The 21790-nt window shown below is 45.4% G+C and overlaps 2 protein-coding genes across 2 annotated transcripts; one reads left to right on the forward strand and one right to left on the reverse strand.

Moving 5' to 3' along the window:
* Positions 1-200: 200 nt before the first annotated feature.
* On the reverse strand, positions 201-2944 carry MRPS14 (mitochondrial ribosomal protein S14). The gene is made up of 3 exons (XM_032697219.1): positions 2822-2944; positions 1985-2143; positions 201-700 (listed from the first exon to the last, which is right to left on the reverse strand). Exons 1-3 carry the CDS (start codon positions 2858-2860, stop codon positions 518-520), a joined length of 381 nt encoding a protein of 126 aa, XP_032553110.1. The 5' UTR covers positions 2861-2944; the 3' UTR covers positions 201-517.
* On the forward strand, positions 2905-21196 carry TNN (tenascin N). The gene is given in 12 exon segments (XM_032697214.1): positions 2905-3282; positions 9705-10166; positions 11159-11191; positions 11194-11280; positions 11283-11534; positions 14038-14301; positions 14982-15167; positions 15670-15687; positions 15690-15737; positions 17151-17414; positions 19881-20144; positions 20297-21196. Coding segments are annotated over 11 exon segments (1950 nt in total). The 5' UTR covers positions 2905-3282; positions 9705-9742; the 3' UTR covers positions 20407-21196.
* Positions 21197-21790: the final 594 nt, after the last annotated feature.

The following is a 21790-nucleotide window of genomic DNA, read 5'->3' on the forward strand; positions in this document are numbered from 1 at the left end:
GGTCCTTTAGCCACTTTGTCTCGTTGTCAATATAAATATATATTGCATAGCAAGAGTATCTAGAGGCCATGTTTTATCCCCAGTCTGTGCTCACCCTTGTTTGTGGCAGAATACCACTGCCCTGTTGTGCAGTTTCATTTATGCTTTTACCCAAATTACTGTGAACTTACCATATGGTGGCAAAAAAAACTCAACTTAAATGAGACTTGTGCTGTATGTCTTTATTTCTAACACTGCCCATACCACAAACCTCAGCTTAGTTCTGCAACCATCGGGTAAGGAACTTCCTCAGAATCAAACTGCCTCTCACACAGACTGATTTAGTGCAGTTTTGCTGCTTGTCAGCTGATACCAACTGCACTGCAGTGAGGTTAATGACTCAGCACAACTTCTTGTCCTTCCCTCATTTATTTGATGTTGATGCTGGACTCTCAGGCAGGACAGTCTCGCTTTAATTGCTCACATGCACAAATGAGCCTGCTTTGTGTTTTCTGCCTGAATGCACGTCCCCTGGTGATCACCACATGGCCCTCTGCACCCCGGACACCTGAGCATGGTCAGCAAAGTGGCGGAAAACGATTCTGCTGAGCCTCCAGCGCCGCCTCACGCCCCGGGGGCGGGATGTCAGGACACACCTGTTGTGGATCCTCGAAGGGCAGCTGTCCCTGGGCAGGGCCGCGATCTCCTTGTCAGCCACTTCCTAAAGCAGAAGGCCACAGCACTGAGTTAACCTGTGTAGGTACCACCACAAGCTTCTCTACCACCTCACAAGTGAACTTTGCTGTCTTCCTCACTCAGCCCTTTCGTTCTGGGTATCCCAACAGTGAATGTAAACTGATCCACAGGGAGACCCCAAAGTTAGCCTTATTATACAGACAGAACAATCTCAAGCCACTAATTATAGTCAAATCAGCTTGTCTCTGTCCATGTGCCAGGGTGGGCTAGCCCTTCAATAGACCCAAAATTTGACCTTATTACAGACTGAACAACCTCAAGCCAGGAATTATAGTTAGTCAGAAATCCGCTTGGCTTTCTTCTTGTTGCAGGGTGGGCTAATCCTTTAAGATAAGCTGAATTAAATACGTGGTTTTTATTAACTACCTGCCCAGGTAACATGCTTTGATGTCAGTAAAAGGAGTCACATACAGTGTACTTTGGAAGGTGTTACAGGGCTTTCTTTTGGGGTTTTTTCTCCAGTGTTTCTTGGTTTTGTCCTGTAAGAACATCCAACAGCAGTCAGACTTACCAAGAGAATGGTACAATCAATATATAAAAGCAAATTCATACATTTTCTCTCTCAGGCTGTTTTAAGTGTAAAAGGATCTTGCCATAACTAGGTATAGCCAGATCCAATACATACAGGAATAATCTGATACTTGCAAATGTTTTTAGTGCTTAGTAAGGCACTCTGCTGAGAGCACAGCAGTGAATATGTGCATTTTTATGAACAGATCCAACAGCCAGATCTGATGCAGCCTTCACATGCCTGTAGCTCAGGCAAGAAGTAAAATTAAGCACTTTTAATTGATCAAATTGCTGGTTTTGGCTGGATGAGAGGCTTCCAGGTCTTTAAATAAGCAAAAAAAAAAAAAATCTAAAGTTTATTTAGGAAGCTATAAAAGTAACCATGTAACATCACATATTATCAGAAATAAGGAAAATAGGTTTGTGAATGTATAGTAGTGACAGCATGAGGAGGAAAAAATGTGATTTCACTGTATTTAGCGTTATATGTGCTGCTTACATGAGAAGCACTGTTTTCAAAAACCCCACAACCCAGCACACACATCCTCCAGCCAGGCGAATAGTGTTATTGTACACACCCCCAAAAGGCTGAGGTAACTGCAATATGACATTCTGTGCTTGTGAGCTGGGCAAACACAAGCACTTGTGACCTGGCACAGCCATCTGGGTCTATAAAGTGACCTGGAGCACATCACAGTAGTGAGAGCCACGCATGGGCTCCTGCCCTGGCTGCTGGTACCTGCAGCTCCTTGGGAAGGATGGTGTTCTTCCGGATGGCATTGATCCGCAGCCTCTCGTCAGCGTACTCGTAGGCCAGCCTCCTCCTCTTGACATCCCGCAGCATCCTCCAGTCCACGTAGTAGGTCCGCACCTGCCCTGGGCAGGGTAAGGGGAGAACCTAGTTCAAGAAATGAAGTTTGTCACACCTGCCTGCTGCATGTAGTTTGCCCCAGTTACATAAGAATTGTTATTTCCATGAATCATGGAATGCTGTGAGTTGGAAGGGACCCACAAGGATTATTGGGTCCAACCTCAGCCCTGCACAGACACCCCAACAATCCCCCCAACCCTGAGAGTGTTGTCCAAACACTCCTGGAGCTCTGGCAGCCTTGGGGCCGTGACCACTGCCCTGGGGAGCCTGGTCAGTGCCCAACCAGCCTCTGGGGTAAGAATCTTTTCCTGAGATCCAACCGAACCGTCCCTGGCACAGCTCCAGCCCTTCCCTGGGTCCTGTCACCGGTCACAGGGATCAGAGATCGTGCTGCCCCTCGTGAGGAAGCTGCACACTGCCATGAGGTATAAGAAGGGTAACGTGTGACCCAGCTTGGCTGTCGAAGGCGCCGAGGAGTTCACGGTACGGGAGGCACAGCGAGCCCCAACTTACACCGAACCCACGTTACACCCGACCCGCGCAGTCCGGGCCGCCGCGGGGCTGGGGCCGAGCCCGCAGCCATCTAACAACACCGGCAGCCCCCCTGGCCGCTGCCCGGCGCCCCGGCCGGGCACATGGCCCCGAAGAAGAGCGGGGAGGGAGGGATGAAGGGAGGGAGGGAGGGATGGATGGAGTCGGTCTGACCTGCCGAGCCGCCCTCAGCGCCCAACCTAGCGCGGCCATCTTGTCGTCGCGCCGCGCGTGCGCGCGGGCATGGCGGGTGCGGCTCTTCTGGGCGCTCCCCCCTCCCTGCCCTCCATTCCCGCAGTTCCCGATGGTTCTGCGGCTGGAAGCGTAATGAGAGCCCCAACTGGTCAGAGGGCTGTGCTGTGTGCCCCAGAGCTGCTGTCAGGGCTCGCTGGCACCGCCCGTCGTTAGAGGAAGCTCTGCCACAGAAACGTCAGGGTCCGGCCGCGGGTGGAGCAAAGGGATCCCGGATGTGGGGAAAGGCTGTAAAAGTGACAGGGAAAGCTGTCCCAGAAGGAAAATGTGATGCAGAGGCATCGCCCAGCCGTTGTGGGGTCCCTGTGTGGAACACCACGTGTCCTGCCCGCCTGTCCCTGCTGTGGGACAGGTTATCTGCCAACAGCTTTCCTAAAGGCTGGGTGAGTTTTGTTTCTTGGGAGGTTTTTTGCTTGCTTATCACCTAGAAATATTCCTTAATTTCTATCTGTCATTTGTGGGTTTTTTGTTTTTGTTCTGTTTTGGTTTTTTCAACTCATGAATTTTGAATCATAGAATCACGGAATATCCCGAGTTGGAAAGGACTCACAAGGACCTGACCTTGAACAGGACACCCCAACACTCCCACTGTGTCCCTGAGAGCGATGTCCAAACACTTAATAAACTCTGTCAGACTTGATGCCGTGACCACTTCCTGGGGAGGCTGTTCAGTGCCCAGCCACCCTCTGGGGGAAGAACCCTTTCCTAATACCCAAACCTTTGGGTAAGTTACAGCACTTTACAGAAAAAATTGAATAATCATAACCCCAAACAGTGAAAAACATGGGAAATTCTGCTTCTGTTGTTCTTATTCCGTGAGAGAAACTGTCCTGTTCACTGACTGGGACTTACGCAGCATTTTAAATAAGTCCTGATTTCAGGGAGAACGTGCATTAAGGTTTTGATATTGAATTAATAGTTTTGATTGAATTTTCCATTTGTATCAGCTCGTTAGCTGTATCCAAAAAGTCATTCAAGAAGCTAGATTCTCTCGGTTTGTCAAGCTGCTTGTTGTCTGCGTGCCCGGTGTTTAACTGAGATGCCTGGTATATTACTCTGATGCAGAAGTATGGAATAATCTGGAAGAAGTGGCCAGGTTGGCAGGCTGATTCAAATTTTATTATCCACGTCAACAGCTTCCCCAGGAACTTGTTCACCTGGGCTGATGGTGATGAGTGGAAAGAAATAATTTTTAGTGCTGATAAAGTGGCTAATTCTCTGCAGCCTGTCCTCAACCCAGGTGTTAACTACCCCGAAGTGGTTTGTCCTTCAGAGGTGCCCAGCCGAAGCCACTAATACATGTTTACAGAGCACTAAGCTAGCAAAGGGATAGCTATTTTCAATTCTCATTGCATTACTTGGGTCTCATGAGCCACAGAGAGGTGAGATGATGGTCTGAGGTGAGATGGTCTCATTTCCCAACTCCCTTGTGCTCCCTTCATATCCTGAGGAGTCAAAAGGCTGCTTTTAAACTAGCATGAAAGTCTGTCTATGGAGGGGAAACTGCAGCAGGAGAAAGAGCTCCGCCTGCCCAGCCTGTGGGCTGCAACCCTCTGTGAGCATCCAGTTCAAACCTCAGACTGTTTGTGACCCTGGTTCTGGGGTGTTCATGCATGGCTGGCTTGAAAGCAGGTTTCTGGTGTTTGCAGGGAGAGAATTTCAAGCTTTGGTCCCTGATGTAATAGCAAGTCTGTTGCCAACTTTCCAGCTGGTAAAAGTGATCAGTGGAATATCATCCCAACAAATAAAGCAGGGAGTGTGATCGAAGGGTATTTGGATGTTACAGCACTCATTCTTTTTTACAATATTTCGTTTCACTTCCCCTTTCGTGTTTGTTCGATGGTCCAGATGTGGGAGGAACTGGTGAGTGTAGGAAGAACTGTTTCTTCAGCCAGGGCTGAATCTCTCCCTTGCTCACCAGCATCACCTGTGTGATTGGCACTTCCCCAGCTGAGATTGGCAAGGGCTAGTGATGTGCATTGATATTCCTTGGGCTGCTGCCTTCAGCTCCCTTAGCACAGCTTCTGGTTGTAGCAAAGCAAAGGAACTGATCAAAATCTGGGAATTTGTTAGCTGAAAATTGGGCTCAGTAATTGTATGTGGTTAAAATAATCGTGTGGGTACCTTAATGGTGCCTACAACATGTATATTGCTTTCTTTTAAGTTCTCAGGGGAGTTTTTGTAAGTATTGTGCTGGATAAGTACAGTGTTGTGTTTAACTACTGCTGACTTTAAAAAGTGTTTTCTTTTTACTTTCTGATTTACTCCACCTGAATTTCTCATCATACTATAAATGTGCTTGTCAGTATGGGAGTCTCAGTAACATTCCTGGGATGTTTTCAGCCAGATTTACCAGGCTGGAGAGGCTTTCTGGCTTTTGACTAGTAGCAGAGCATAAAACAAATGGGAAATGGTTCTTCCTGTTGGTATGCAAGACTGATACTGAGTAGGGGACTGAGTTAAACTGGAAGTTACTGATGTAACAGAGGGGAGCTGAGTCATTTGTAACAAAATACATATTTATACTAAGGAGGAAATATGCAAATAGTGTTAAACCTCTCTGCACATGTGTCATGGTTTGAGATAGCCCCAAAATCCAATTCCCTAGCTCCATCCCCCTCCCACATCTCAACCCAATGTGAGATGGGCTTTTCCAGACAAAACACAACCAGACTTAGAATGGGGGAAAGGGAATATATTACAATGACTGTACAAATAAATACTATAACACATTATACACATGATCACAACTATCTCTACCATGACATGTAGTATTTACAGTGGATCAGATCTCTTCTCCCCTCCAAATAAAAGTCCAGGAGGGAAAGAAGGACAGATCCCCTCCAGTCACTAAGCAGCAGCATCTTCTAAGGCAGCAGGTTCTCCTCATCTCATGCATGCAGCTGATAGCTGGATCTCTGCCAGCACTCACGAGGGAGGTATCCAAGCTCCTTCGGCCCCTTGACGCAGGCAAAGGGGTCTTCCGTGGGCTTCGTAACCCCAGACAAGGTCGTTTCACCACGTCATATCACAAAGACGCAGGGGGTCTTCGTGACGATCTGGTATCTCCAGGAGATTCAAGCTCCTTGCAGGGCCTCTGTGCCCTGTTTCAGGCTGCGAGCTTCTTTGTAGCTTGCAGCAAGGGAGGGCCCCCAAAGCCAACCTCCCACACCGTCCTGGCTCAGCTCTCAGGACGACCGAGCTTCTCAGCTCCTCTCTCTCTCTCCGCTGCTGCATGTACTTCAAGGCTCCTCTCAAATAGGAGTCCATCTATTCCTCCTTCTCGGAGGTCTCAAAGGAGTTTTGGGGGGTCTGGTATCAGTTCTTACCCCCAAGAACTCTGTAGAACTCAGCTGCTGGCTTCTGCTGCTTCTCTGGTTCAGTTCTTACCTGTCCTGGCTCTTAGCCAGAGTCTCCGGACGCTGTGTCTGCTGCTGCTGTCTCTGCTCACATTGAAGAACCATTCCCCAGTTCATAGCTACAGATACATAGTCCAGCTTAACACTGTTCCACGTCCCTGTAGCCCCCAACCGGGGCTGGGGGGGGCCCAGAGGCCCCGAGGGGCTCAGAGCCCCTTCCTCGTGGCTCTACAACATGGCTACCTCTTCCAACAACCAAAACTACAACTCTTCTCTTCCAGTCTGGTTGTGGTATGTTTACATTTTTGCAGGGGCGCCTTTTGGGCAGAATTTCAAAACTTCCAGGGGTTTCCACCCCTTGTGGGCTACCACTTTTTTAGCTTCTGGGGGAAAACAAAATCCAAACCACTACAACATGAATATGTAGGATTTTGGAAGCAATCTCTCAGTCATGTATGAGCAGTCAATACATCTTGCTTATCAGATGTTGAAGAAGAATTGGCATGAAAGAAGAGGTTAATATAAGGATGAATCTAGAACCACAGTACCTCCCTGGCTGATTATAATTCTGTTTTTCTGTTAACCATTTCAAATAATCCCAAAGTTCTGTAGTGATAGATAAGGCTCATACAGTCTGGAAGTAAAAAAAACGTAGACAAAAGAAACAACCCTGCTAAATAAATGATGTGGTGTTTTTTTGTTGGCAGTCATTGATAGCATTCATTGCAATCATTAATTTAATTAAAATTGCATAATATTGACAACAGAATGCTGGCCGGCTTATTACAGCAGCTCCATGGAATGGCTTCTGTGACCAATCCCAGAAAAAAAATCTGATGCAGAGCTTTCTAAAGCAGCTGAGGTTTGGACAGCAGAGTAGTTTCACCATAGCAAAAAAAGGCAAATAATCCATTTGGTTAAACTAAATTATACTTATGGAGAGTCTGTAAAATTAGTAGTTTGTCTCAGCTGAATGCCTCACTGAGAAAAGTGTGTATCCTGTGACTACAATCCCCCTTTCTGTTCTCAGTCCCGTCTCCATGTTACCTAGACACACAGAAGACCTATCCCCCAAACCTTCAGGCACTGAGCTGTAGGATGGAAGACATGCAGAATTGGATTATTGGAATCTTTCACACAAATACTGCAGGTTGTCTCCACTTTTGATCATCCCGTGCTTTCCTCTGCAAAGGCTGGAAAGATATGAGCAAGGCTTCTTCCATCCCTTCCCTTAGGATGATATTCTGTGCCTGCTAGATCTGACTGTTAGGCACTCTTTCCTAAATTATTCCTTTCCCTAATATGCTATTATTGCCAGTTATATGTAAGACATAATATTCTCTACAAAGAGTCAGTTAAACCCACTCCTTTTAGCAGCAGGGAAAACTCTCTTTACTGCATGATGAGGAAGCCAAAAGAAGCTGTTCTCTTTTATTATGCTTGACAGAAATGCTTATGTTTAGAGATTTTTCCTCCTGAGTGATCTCTAAGCCCAGGAAAATCCGAGATCAGTTTGTGGTTTCCATGAAGCCCTAATTAGTCATGACATCATGGTACAACCCAGAATGTCATTAATCACTTGGTGCTGAGTAAAGGGATTTTGTGCATGTGTCTGTCTGTTTGGGAACTTCATCTAGAATTTATAAGGTTGGAAAAGCCCTCTAAGCTGAAGTCCAGCCATTAGCTCAGCACTGCCAAGCCCATCACTAAACCATGTCCAAGAGCCACATCTACACGTCTTTTAAATCCATCCCGGGATGGTGATTGCACCACTGCCATGGGCAGCCTGTGCCAGTGCCTGACTGCCTTTTCAGTAAAGAAATTTTTCCTAATATCATGTAAGGCTATAAGATAAGGAATTGTAGACTGAATCTTGAAATCCATACCCTATTTTGGTTGGTGTCAGTGATGATTTTGCTTGAAGAGATGCACTAGGGTGGCCTGCAAAACACGTGTAGTCAGGTGTAATATGTATTTTCAATGGTGGTGGGGCTTTGTTTTGTTTTTACAAACCGAAGCATAGTGTTTCTGAGCAGGAAGGATACCTTCCTATAGCTGTGCTGCCAATGGGAGATAGGAATCTAATGGTAGGGATATTTCCCGAGGTTTTGCAGATATTTAGGAGAGATAAGGATGTTTATTACTGAAAACAGTTCATTTTCATCATCACTCAGGATTGCATGACTCTCAGAAATGTGATTATAAATTATTATTATATATTATATATATATCAGAGCAGCACTATTATCTGAGTTCAGATGTGCTGTTACTGTGGATGCATATTGGCCAAATGCTTTCTAGTTATCACATTACCTAATTTAGCACTTAAATAATATTTTTCTTCCACTTGTGCAATGAATAATATGACTGCTTAGTAAGTCACATATGGCGGCATTTTGCATTTGGATCCTGTGGTATGAAGTTCTAACTTTTTAACCAAGTGAATATCATCTCCTGTACAGATTGACATCTACCGTTAATGCCAACACTTAGTGTGTAACGTTGAATAAACCAACTGATGAGTTTAGGTTTCTAACTTTATATTTTATCCTTCCACCCCTGCTTGTTCAGCTTCTTCCTTCCTGTTATTCTTTTCTATGAGGTATTCATTTAGTCCAAAATTCTTGCTTGGTTGACAGCACAAAACTTTTACAGAAAACAGTTTTGTTTCTGTCAAAGATTAGACCCGAAGGCTTTAAACACTTGAAGTTCAGTTTTGACCTCTAAATGTCAATGAAGTTTAACAGTAATATTTTGTGTATTTTTAAGTCTTAGTTTTGAGCCTTACTCAGCCTGAAAACAAGCTCTACCTATCTATTTATGGAGGGTAGGAAAGAACTATTCTTTCTGAAATAAAAACACAGGAAAACAAATAGGTTTGCAGCACATCTTACTCCGTGTGTTAACAGATGTGCTCTAGTAGCTTCTAAATGAACCTTTCCCAATGCTAAGATGATAAATCAGATAAATGAGTCAAAGAAAAATAAACTTGAAGTCCCTCAACTGAATCTAGTGTTCAGGCACACAAAATGCCAGCGCATTGGTGTCAAATGGAGGGAATTTTTTAATTCTCCCAAATCCAAATAACAGTGTGGGCCATGTGCTATGTTAGAAGAGTAATGTAAAGTGGGTAAAACTACTTCCCAAACTTCCTGTACCAAAAGATCAGTGCCAGCTCTCTGAATTCTTCATGTGCACAGCATCAGCACAGTTATCAGGCTTTGAGGCGAACACTATGCAAGGTGCTGGAGACTGAAGGTCGCAAACTTAGAGCTCCTAGTTGGAGGGTCTGGAAGCTCTTTAACTCATCCAGTGTGACTCTTTCCCAGGTACTTGCCAACCTAGTTCTGAATCAGGGCAAAACAGATGATTTGTCATTTAGAAAATCACGAAAACCAGCTTTAGGATCACACTTCTTATATTTATTTATTTTTTGATCCCGAAAGCAGCTGTGCTGTTTGAAGGGTCGGCACTTCCCCTGAAAATGTGCCAGATGGATTTCCAGAGGCGGCTTGCCTTCCCAGTGGGGTTATTGCTGTGCTGTGCTCTTCAGACATCTGCTGGTCAGCATCTTGCATCTCACAACTGCTCCAGTGATGCTCAGAGAATACCCTTCAGCCACTCCTGTAAGATTGACCTACCCACGTCCTCCCAGATTAAGGTGGAAGCAGATCCCTTACAGCATGATGAAGACAGCAGTGGGGTGCAGCTGGATCCTGGAGAGGCTGAGGAAAATGAAGAGCAGAATATAATTTTTAGGCGCAACATCTATGTGCACACAACCAAAGGGAACTGTAAAACTTTGACCCACATTAAGGATCTCTTGGAAAGGATGGAGAAGCTTGAGAAGGAAGTGGCAGAGCTGAGGGAAGTTTGCAGCCCTCAGAAGTGCTGTGGGAGAAGCCAAGGTAAGCCAAAATTCTGGTATCCATTCTTACTTCCCAGGCACAGCCTATTCACTGCCAAGATCTGGGGACTTGAATCATTTGTCAATGATATGGGGGGCTCTCCATGAGCAAAATACTTGAGTCCTTCACTTGGGATGGTGCCCTGGCTTCTGTGATGTGAGAAGAAATCTGAAGTTCCCAAAATGTGGTACTACAATAACATTTCTGGAACCAGCACAGGGGAAATCTCCCCAGCTATCCTTCAGAAGTGGGAGGGAACACGTTCCTGAGTTTCATGTAGGTGGAAGGATTCAATAGAAGATTTTCTGGTGAACAGGAGGGTGAAAGATGAGGGAGGCACTTCTTGTTGCTGTCTTTTTCTTTCTCAATTTTGCCTCCAGAATTTAGCAATTGTTGAGAATTTGTCTTTTTCTTTCCTCTTTGCTAAGTGACTAACAGAAGAGCAGAGTTTATAGGATGATGATGATTGCAGTGGCCACTGCCTGGGATCACAGTTCTATACTGCATGGCCTCTAAGAAAAGATTTAACAAACTGGTGGTTTTTGTGGAATGGAGACGGGGAAAGTGCCAAGTCTTTGGTCACATGAAAAATACAGGTGTATGGCAGATGGGAAATCCGTGCTCTCCCTCTTAATAGTGACTGTGGTGAGAAATGGTGAGCTTAAATTACAACAGGAAGATTCAGGTTAGAGGTGTAAAGCTTTCTAATTGACTCTGGGATGGTCATGGAACCTGCATTCCTGCTGACCACAGAAAAATGTGTTGGGAAAGGCAGTGGTGGAGCTGGGGCAGATGGACAAGGTGATGCCATCGGGTCTCTTTTAGTCCCTATTTTCCAGTGATAGTTATGCTTTCCCCTTTAATGACCTCAAACACACTTTTGCACGACCGGTCTATTGCCGTGTTCCTCATTTTTCCTTTAGCTTTATTTTTGTTTCCTCTCCTCTGTGTGTCACCCTTGCCGTTGTGCCTCCTGGTGCTGCCGTGGCCAGGCGTCCCTCCCTGCAGCAGCCGTGGGACTGTTCTCGACAGACCTGCGGCCGTGAGTGTGCCTAGGGCCGGCAGGGCAGCGACTGCTCCCACCACACCTGCCCCGGCCACTGCAGCGGCCACGGGCCTGGGACAGCGGGACGTGTGTCTGTGATGAGCCTTTCTTTGGGGAGGATTGCAGCCTTCGGCTCTGCCCAGAGAACTGCAGCGGCCACGGGACCTGTGACACGGCCACAGGGGTGTGCCAGCACCACGAGGAATTCACGAGCGAGGACTGTGCCGACAAACGATGTCCCGGGGACTGCAGTGGCAATGGTTTCTGTGACACAGGAGAGTGCTACTGCCACGATGGCTTGTTTGGCCTCGACTGCTCCCAGGGTAAGACCTGCCTGTGAGTTATTTCTCCCTTCTTTCTAGCAATTTAAGTTTCCCTCTCCAGATCCCATACACTTTTAGTGTGACCCTGGAGGTCACTGTGTTCCTGGAGTTTCTGCTGCCTGACTGGCCCTTGTCTTCAAAAATTGCCTCGAAAGCATTGCTGAAATGGGAAAAGGTGGAAATGCAACTAAAGGTTGCACTAGCAGCAGCTGTGTGCAGCAGCTGAAGGAGAGAGCAAAATGGGCATGGAGCCTGTAATTAAAGAGGGAGACAGTCTGTTTCTTGACGTGCAAATGAGACAGTATAAAATCATGCTTGCCGATGAGGTAGTTGATTTAATAAAACCTGTGAGACAAAGGACACGTAAATCCTTTGAAGTGAGGTCATTGGGAAATTCTCCCTCATCCTACTTTGTTACAAGGCGGTAGGATTTGCCTAAGACCTGACGGAGCTGACCTTGAGGGGTGTGTCCAGCAGTTTCTGCTTCATTCTGCAAAATTTACAGCCTCCCTACAACCACAGATTGGTACTCCAGGCTTCAGCACACAGTCTCTTACCCTGGAAGTGCCTTTCCTCAGCACATCACTGCTTGATTCTAATCTTTCTCAGCTCCTTATGAAGGAGAAGTAGGTAACAGCCACACACTGAGCAGCAGGTGTTGCTCAGTAAGGGTTTGCAGTGACCTGACTCACAGGTTTGTTCTGCTCTGGATCATCCTTGATCTATCTGTTTAGAGACTCACCTTTTAAGTAAAAGATTATTAGCTCAAATTCTTCACTCAAAACAGAGCTCTGTATCAAAACTTCACTCCTCCTGCCCCTTCCACACTGTCCAGAAGTGTTTCCCTGTGGCTCCAGCACTCTTTTCCCCTGTCAGTAGGCTGAGATTTGCTACTCAGGGAGCAACACCTTTACTGGCAAGAGGTGGCAAGCACAAGAGTTTCTCCCAGAGGAGAAACAATTCTGCCAGAGAGCTGTCACCCAGTCAGCCTCTCCCAAAGAGCTGGCTGAGTCCAGCCTTGCACCCTCTTCCTCACGGGACACCTGCAGCTGTTTTACAGGCTGAGATAGTCTTCTCTGTTCTGAGAGAGCAAGGAGTTAATGCATATAGCACAACCCATTTTGTTACTGTTTCTGAGCGCTACACATCCAGTCCTGCTTAAAAACTCCAAGTCCTAAAGGCAAATGGTTCCCACCTCAGCAGCTGTAGCCAAGTGCTCCTCTTGCAGGGATGTCAAACTGCTTGTCTTGTTCTAGTCTGGGTTAGATTTCTGCATCCTTTGATACTTACACTGAGCACTGTTTTTATTTAGATTATTATTGTATCCTATTTTTATGTGTCTCAGATCATGAAATGACATATTTTGTTATGTATTACCTTGGTAACTGAAACGTCTGAGCATTTAGAAGTTGCTATCAAGCATGCAACAGTATAATTAATGCCTTGCAGTTCCTTCTGAAGGAGAAATAGAGGACAAGGACATGTTGAATAGCAGAGAGGAAGATACAATCCTCTTCCCAACTATGCTTAGACAAGGAATAAACCACACCATGTGTATTTAGGTTCTTTATTATTTTACTGCGAAGCTGGATTATTCAAATCCAGCTTCTATATCAGAAGAGACAGGATGAACAGTCTCATGTTTTGTACAAATTTTTCAATAAAAGCAATGGCATGCACATAAGTGAGGGAGTGTTTGGTGAAAGCTGTGAGTGCCACATCGGAATGAATGCTGCCTTTCAAGTGAGAAGAATCTCCTGATGTTATCTGACCTCGTGTTGCTGACACATGCCTTTTTACAGGCGCTTACTATCTATTTTTCACTATCACTTAGTGCCTTGCTAATGAAATACAGCTGTAGACGGTTTGATCAGCTTAGATGTGCTCACGTGTAATTAAAATCATGTAAACTTGAGGGTAAACAGATGCTCTACGTTGACTGCTTTCAAGGGCTGCTTCAAGACAGTGATGAGCTGTCTGTCTTGTGGCAAAACAGTTAAAGCACTGTTGGTGTTCTGAAATATAATGTAGGCAGCAGGTCTGCCCAGGTCTCCTCCAGGCACCAAGTATAAGCTTCCATCAGTACTCAGTCAGAAAAGTTCAGTTTTCTGCCTCTGCCATGGAGAAACTGTGTTCCCCAGTTTTGGGGACCGGCTGACATTTTGAAATGGCTGACAGTGATAGGAAAAGAGGCTTTTGGCTTGTCTTTCTCTTCCTAGATGCATTGGAAGGGACAGCTTTATGAGAGAGTTTTTCTTGTGTCAATGTGAGTTTAGAAGCTGTAAAGAGTCGCCCACAAAATTATTGTATTTGTTACTGCAGTATTCATTTGTATTTAATGGTGTGCTGTTGAGCAGAAAGATATGGATATATCCAAGATGACTAAAGACTGGGAGCTCCACTTCTGCATTTTCATATTCAAAATAGGTCTGAAAAAATGTCATGCTTGGCCATGTGACAAGACATCATCCTCATTGCAATGTTTCCTTTGTTTCTCTTCTAGTGCTTGCTCCCCAGAACCTGCAGCTGCTGAACTCCACTGAGAGCTCTCTGGCTCTCAGCTGGGATCCAATGGCTGATGTGGATAATTACATCCTTACCTATTATCCAGCTAGATATGAGATGTTGGTGAAACAAATCCACGTTCCCAAAGAGCAGCTCAGCTACAAGATTATGGGACTCCGCCCTGGCACCACCTACAATGTCACACTTTGTCACCTGAAGAAGGGGATTGCCAGTGAGCCCAAGGATCTAGAAGCAAGTACAGGTAGGAGGAGGCAGTATTTTTCATCAGTCAGATGTTGTAGATCTTTAAAGTTAGATTCCAACAACTGGAGCAAACTGAGTGCTGGAGAGCACTTTCTCTTCCCAGCCTACAGTTTTCTGCCGTCGTTTTCAAGCATGTTATTAAGAATAATGCACTGTTCAACTGGATGCAGAAGACACTACAAGGTAGGCAGGATGTCGGTCCTAGCTTCTAGTTCTCCAAACATGTCTGCAGCAGCAAGTTCTCCTAGTCTCTTCCCAGCACTGAATGAGCCTAATCCTGCTGAGTTTAGGAGATTGTGTGGAAAGACTCTGTATTTGAAGCAGTCTCTCAAGAACTGAAATGCCATTTGGTTAGCAGCTGTTAATATGTTATGCTGTCTGCTTGCACTTGGCAAAAACAGTGAAGAGTTTGGTGATTTTGACATTTTTCTTGCTTCTAGCACAACAGGTGGGAGCTGAGAGCCAGAAAACTCTAGAGTTGGAGTGTTACCATGGATAAAACTAAGCCTGGTGAAATAGTGATTGTGCTGTACTTGCTTAACTCTTCAGTGTGGCTGAGGAAAATGTCTCAGGTCTCAGAAAGCAGACTGGGCAGGGAGGAGGACTTCCTATCTTATATTTACCTTTTTACTATTTGCCTGATGCTGCTTCCTTGTGGCTTTCTGCTGTTCTTCCCAGTCCTGTCTGCACTCAGTGCCATCTGGGTGACAGAGGAGATGGAGCACTCACTGGAAGTGGAGTGGGAGAACCCACCAACAGATGTGGATTATTACAAGCTAAAATTCAGATCCCTAGTGGAGATGGATGAGAAGCAGGTCATGATGCCCAAAAGCAATGACCCTAAGAGCAGATACATCCTGACTGGTAAGTATGTGTGGGTATTCCAAACTGGTCAGGGGCAGGGAAAAGTGACAGGAATGATTGACAGTCAGACCACAGTCCTGAGACAATTCTTCTCTCATGTGTGAATGGCCAGTGTTCCTTCAGTTTGTATGAAGGTGAGATGACAACCATAAGGATGGCTGTCTCCACAGGGAGAAAGCTATGCTCTGTGGATAGCAAGTTTCAAGGCATATTCATTCATTCATTTAATTCTATCTTTGTCAGGAATTAAGTGTATTTTTCTGTTTCAGAATTGGTAACACATATTATTGGAAATCCCCGCTAGCTGTAGCCTATATACCCTAAGGGCAAGCCTAGACCTATCAAGACATTCAAAAGACAAAAGGAAGTTGGATAGAAATCTAAACTCCAAGTTTCTCTCTCCTATAAATCTAGAACTCGATAGACTAAAAATCCCAGCTTTCTTCAAGAAGAAATACTGCCTTCCCTAATTGCTGTTAATGCTCCTTTTTGCTGTTTGTAGGCCTGAAGCCTGGCAAAGAGTGAAAGACAACACAGAAGGGAAACCATCCTCCATGACTGTGAGGACTGGTACGTGAAAAGTTGTTTTTGCTACAGAGTTTGGGGACAGATCTGTCAAGATTCCAGCACAAAAGGTGCACAGTTGGCTGCTTCTTCATGCATCACCTGCAGCCAGGTCTGCTGATACCTTCTTTGAGCTTGCCTACGCTGTATACTGGGCACTAAACCTAGGTTGAGCTCAATCTTTTGCCTTGGTTTTTAAACCCACAGTAGCTTCACCCTTAATTTGACTAACAGCTCTATCCAGACACAGCATAAATGTAATAAGTTGGCCTCTCTGTGTAGTAACAACCCTCTTGGATTATTGACTCTTTAGAAAAAAAGGCAGAATATTTTTGAGCTATTCTTTTCCAAAAGAGAGCTTGAAGAATTTTGAACTCCTATTCTACCTGTAAGATTCTGGAATCTCTGAAATTCAGCTCTTACAAAAGGGTAGGTGTGCTGCTTCCAAAGACTGAAAAATCCCTTATCAGGCTTGACATTTTCCTGAGGTTGTTTTGTAGATTAGTCCATTAAAAGAAAATTAATTTTAAACAACAGAACCTACAACCTCCACACTGCCATTGTGAGGTTGCTCCTCTGCCCTGTGTAGGTTCTGATTATTTGGAACACCCTTGACTTGTGTTTTCAAGCTGTTCTTGACAGACATAGGGGCTGCAAAACTTCTTTAAAAAGGAAAAAAAAGTCCACTATGAGTAATGCTGCTCATGTTCTTATGTAACCCCTGGAGTCTAAGAACTGCAACTAAGACAAATACCAGCTTCTTCAAGAGCTACACTGAACTCTGATTCACCACCTAAAATAGCAAAGCCTTGAGGGAGTCAGATAGGTCTGCAGGGTGGGCAGAAAGGGAGGAGCAGCAGACAGCTGACAGTGGAGCAGGGGAAGGGTGAGCCCTGTACTTGGAGCTGGGAGAGGGCAAGCTGGAAGGACATCCTCGAGTTGGTTCCTATGGAAGGTGAGACAAGTAGCCTGCAAGCTCGTCTTGCAGTAAAAATGGAAAGTTTCATCTAAATGGTAGAACAGACCTGCTTTCTCCCCACCCTGGTTTCTCATGGATGCCTTTCTTGAGGGGATGTAGTGGGAAACCCAGGTGGCTCTGTTTTAGGTGGCCACAGCAGCAAGGCAAAAATGAAGGAAATGTGTACATGGAATGGTTTGAGTTGGAAGGCACCTTAAAACTCATCTCACCCCTGCTGCGGGCGGGGACACCTTCCACTAGCCCAGGCTGCTCCAAGCCCCGTCCAGCCTGGCCTTGGACTCTTCCAGGGATGGAGCAGCCACAGCTTCTCTGGGCAACCTGTGCCAGGGCCTCACCACCCTCTGGGTAAAGAATTTCTTCCATAACATGCCATGACAGGTATTGTAGTGGTTTAATTAATCTGGAGATTCCTAATCTTGCACTTTGAAATGCTTTCTCAGGAGTTGATAGCCCAACCAATGTGACAACTGACCAAGTGACAGAGGATACAGCCACTGTCTCTTGGAATAAAGTGGAGGCTCCTATAGACAGGTACATGGTGAGATACACCTCAGCTGATGGGGACACCGAGGACACAGAGGTGGGGAGTGACAACAACATGATCACCTTACTGGATCTGAAGCCAGGCATGGAATATGTCATCCACATCTGGGCAGAGAAGGGGCCCCAGAGGAGCAAGAAGGCAAGCACCAGGACTGTGACAGGTGAGCTGTAGAAGCACCAGAGGGAGCTGAGTTTGAAATTCAAACTCCTTCATAATTTTTACTTGTTTTAGGAAAGCTTCTCCTGCTCTGGACATGTTTTCTGTGAGGCAAAAAATTCATGTAATTCTTACTAGTGAGGCTGAACAGGTCTCTAGCTCAGATTAAGACTCTGAGTCCTGTTGTGGACAGACCTTATGGCAAGGGACCGGTTACTATCAGTACAGAGAACAGTGAAATCCAGCCAAAACTAAAACCTCATAACCAATTGGAATGTGTAGTTCATGCCTTGCCTTTAAAATGCCATAAATCATTTCCAAGCTTTTCTTTGGGTGACTGTTGTGGCCTTTCCCAACAGAACAGGGGGCTCACACATTTTGCGCATATAATCAGAGCGTTTGTTAAAATGGAAAACCATATTTATTTGGATCATGGCATAAATTAAGAATTATGGAGGGTATCAAATCTCCCAAAGAGTGGATTTGGTCGCTGTCCTTTGGTGACAGGGAGTCTCCATTGGAAGGGTGCTTGCAGCAGCATCTGCAGCTGGGTTGGGAAACTCCCTGAACCACTGTCTTGATCAGTTTGTCCAATCCAGCCAGCTGTGTGTGGCTGTGTGTACAAGAGCAAGTTCCACTGGCTGTTTACCAACGTCTATGTACAATCTGCACTTCTACACCAAAATTACCTAGGGAAGTGCTTGGGATGCTCCACTCAAGATGTTAACTAACACATTTAAACATACAGATTGGACTAGACACAACAGGAGCTGCCTCAGGGAATTTGTAGGACTGTTTGAAGTCCAATATGAGGGGATCAGTCAATCCCTTACTTCAGCCAGTCCATGTTCTCACTGGTACGGGGGACTGGCTGGGAAGCTCCTGGACCACCAGGGAGTTAAGGAATTAAAAGCACTGCACACGAGGAGCAGCACAGCCCATACCCAGCTGCAGTGCAATTAGAACTAAAGAACAAACTTGATTTTCGTATCACACAAGAAAATAATTCACTTAATTTTTTCTTGCCACGGGTGAGCATCTCATACTGCTAAGGAGCTGAGCTGTGATTATTCAAATTCCCAGCTCCCACCTGGTGCCACTCTGGGGTGGCACAAACAAGCCTCAGTATCTTCCATTAAAATGAAAAGTAATGTGTTTTTGTCTCACAAAAGAGGTGAGATTAGTACACACAGGTGGAAAATCACAACTTTTACCATAGCTAATGTGTGGTAAATCACCGTGCAGCTAAGCTGGCGTGTGGTAAATTATCGTGTGGCTGTCAGATGGTTGTGCATTTGTGCCCTGGAGTTTAGAGCCTCCAGCAGAATAAGAAAGGCTGCTCCAATAATTTGAGAGGCATCTGCAAGTCCTTTATTGGTCAGGCTGCCAAGGTATATTTAGCAGTTCAGCAAAGGAAAAAAAAGCCAAACAGAAACCATATTCTGTGTAAGGTCGTGGGGCTGTAGGGCTACCCTCAAAGGGCCACATTCCTGCAGGCTGTGTTGGGATAAGAACTTAATGCTCCTGCAATCTAGTAATGTGTTTCCATCTGTGAACAGGGCAAGGGAATGATTGTAATAGTGGGAGGAGATTGAAAGAGAAATGATCTTGTTTCAGGAGAGCTGCATTTCACAGATTGTGAGCAGGTGATTTGTTATTTTTTGGGTTAATTTCCAGAACAACGCAGGCAAGAGGTGGTGATCTTCAGGAAGCAAAAGACGGTAACAACATATTCTGCCTGGGCTCTCTCTCTGCCCAGGCAAGGTTGGCTGTGCTTTTGTTGATCCCCCGCAAAGAGCTCTGCTCTTCTAGCTGGGAGGAGGAGACCTAGACCCCAGCTGAAATACCTCAGAATTGGGCACCTCCCAGCTTGGTAAGAAAGAAAGGGTGAGAGGTGGAAGAAGTCAGCAGACCCCTTGAGAGGAAGGAGTAAGAGTAGCCTCACTGGGACACTCGTGTTCTTCACTCCCAACAGAAACCAGCAGCCCAGCTCACCCAGTGCAGGGCAGAGGGATGACTGACAGTGCCAATGCACTGACATGCAGATGTGGTTACCAGTGTGCCGGGGATGGCAGGACATGGAAGCAGTTAGCTTGTTTTATCTTCCTTGCACTGTATCCAGCAGAACAAAATGATTTGGCTCCATGAATGGTGATATCCAATGGTGACTTGCTTAAGTACTGGTTATTTACAGTGCATGATCAAAACACAGTTTATAGCTAAAGATAAAACTTTTTACCAGTTTGGGCTGGAGAAAAAAAATGAGCAAGCTTTTGGATACACAGGCCTTTTTTAGGTCTTTAGACATAGAATCACTTCTCGAAGCTCATTTGTTTTCCCAAATGTATTTGATAGTCTAATAAAACACACCACCTCTGTCTATAAAACCTGTATTTTCTGTGTCTTTGGGCCACTGTGATTACCACAGCACTATACTAAAATTTCTAATAATTGTGACTTTTGCTTGCAGAAATCGACAACCCAACTGAACTGTTGTCTGACCAAGTGACAGAGGACACAATTACTGTTTCCTGGAACAAAGTCCAGGCTTCAATAGACAGATACAGACTGAGCTACACCTCAGCTGATGGGGACACAGAGGAGAGAGAGGTGGAGAAAGACAAGAACGTCACTCCCTTGGCAGGACTGGAGCCAGGCACGGAGTACGTCATTTACATCTGGGCAGAGAAGAGAGAACAGCAGAGCAAGAGGGTCAGCACTGAGGCTGTGACAGGTAAGTGGGCAGTAGGTTTTGTTGAGTCTAAGCTCAGAGATCAGGCACCGTTAGGCTTAGTCCATCCTGGACGCGTTGTTCACCACCACACTGTGATCTCCTCTCTGCTTTTTCATGACCTCTGAGCTTTGATCTTCTCTCTCCCGAAACAGGGAGCTCAAGCATATCTGTGAAAGGGCTTCCAGGTCTCTCCAAACATCTATGTTATCTCTACACAGCAATTCTACTTCTCAAAACAGAGGATAAACAGCATCAGGCATAATATATGGGGTTTCCCACACTACTACTCTGCAGGCCTCGGCATTCCCAGCTGCAAGGTCACTTGAGTGAATGTACCATCTTGCTCACTGTTCTTCTGCTTTTAACCCGTCCCTCCCAACAGAAGGACCCTGCTCTCTTGGTATTTTGTTTCATGAGCTCTCTTTGCATTGCTGGGTATTGAAGATGCACGGTTGTAACCCTACTTAAATTATTAAATGTAATAATTTAAATACCTGCCTATAGGCTCCCATAAATAATGCTATAGGTGATTCTAGAAGAGGCAGATGTTGTAATACAAGAGTGATGACAGCTGATGGTCCTTATTTCACTAGTCCTTCATCAAAAGCATGTGCTGCTACCAAGCCCAACAATAACAGAAGTTTAACAACCAAAGCGAAACCATTTCAGAATCAGAGACAGTTAAAAATAATGGCCTGCCCTTTGATTTGTGACCTTAGGCTGGTCCTAGGAGGCTGCCAAGCAGGCTTAAATCTGTCCTGTTCGGTCAACCATAAGGATTGTGGTAAACTGGGAACATTCAGGGTCACTCCGTATCCATTGACCTTGTTAATGTACTTATTTTTAGTTTATGAATCCAGCTGGTCCAAGATAGATGGGTTGAAGCTCAGATTTAGGGCAAGATGCCAAAGAGTTCACCAGTGCTTACAGAGGTTGAGGGCAGCTGATGGGGACAAATGGAGATCTCTTGAGGTCAAAAGGCCAAACCTATCTGGAACTAGAAATGCAAGGAGTGTTTTAGCAATTTCAAATGGATTTTTTTTGAACTGGCATGAAAACAGAGGCACCTGGAAATTTCTCATGAAGTGAAACTGTTGGGAGAGGTAATGTATTTAGCACGAGTAGGGATATTATTGAAGTCTCTTCAGAAAAAATTACACCTCTGCTAAAATAATACAACTTCTGAGGAAAAAAGAATCCATTTTCTCACTCAAGGTGCTGGCTGATTATTCCCAAGCATTAAAACTGGCTGTGGCAGGGAACTGCTCTGCAGGGACCTCCTGCTCCCATGGGAACTGCCAGCTGGCCTTTAAGGGCAGCGCTGTGAGACTACAGCCTCTGAGGCTGCCTTTCCCATCCCGGGCTTCTCGGGATGGAATTCGTTCCTTTTAACTCCCTCTCCTGTCCAGCAGGAGGTACACAGGTAGTGAGCTGCTCTGAGAAGGTTTCTGGGCTGTTTTACTTAAAGCAATTGTTTAGTGCTCTCCCAAATGAAGTCCGAGTTCGTCAGGTAATGGACTAATGCTTAACTTCTCAACCGAGTGAAAGGTGGTCTCAGGTTATAATGAATAGCCAGCATTATAAACACCATGGCGTGTGAAATACACTGTTACTGTCCCTGTTCCTGTACTTGGTGTTTTGATTTC

The sequence above is a fragment of the Chiroxiphia lanceolata genome, chromosome 9 (genome assembly GCF_009829145.1).
Source record: "Chiroxiphia lanceolata isolate bChiLan1 chromosome 9, bChiLan1.pri, whole genome shotgun sequence".
Taxonomy (NCBI): Eukaryota; Metazoa; Chordata; class Aves; order Passeriformes; family Pipridae; genus Chiroxiphia; species Chiroxiphia lanceolata.

Bases quoted from the DNA above. Each gene is read 5' to 3' on its own strand.
- MRPS14 (XM_032697219.1), bottom strand. From the start codon at position 2,860: ATGGCCGCGCTAGGTTGGGCGCTGAGGGCGGCTCGGCAG. The intron at 2,144-2,821 runs GTCAGACCGACT...TTCTTGAACTAG, and splicing joins CGCTGAGGGCGGCTCGGCAG to GTTCTCCCCTTACCCTGCCC. The intron at 701-1,984 runs GTACCAGCAGCC...CTTCTGCTTTAG, and splicing joins TCCTTCCCAAGGAGCTGCAG to GAAGTGGCTGACAAGGAGAT.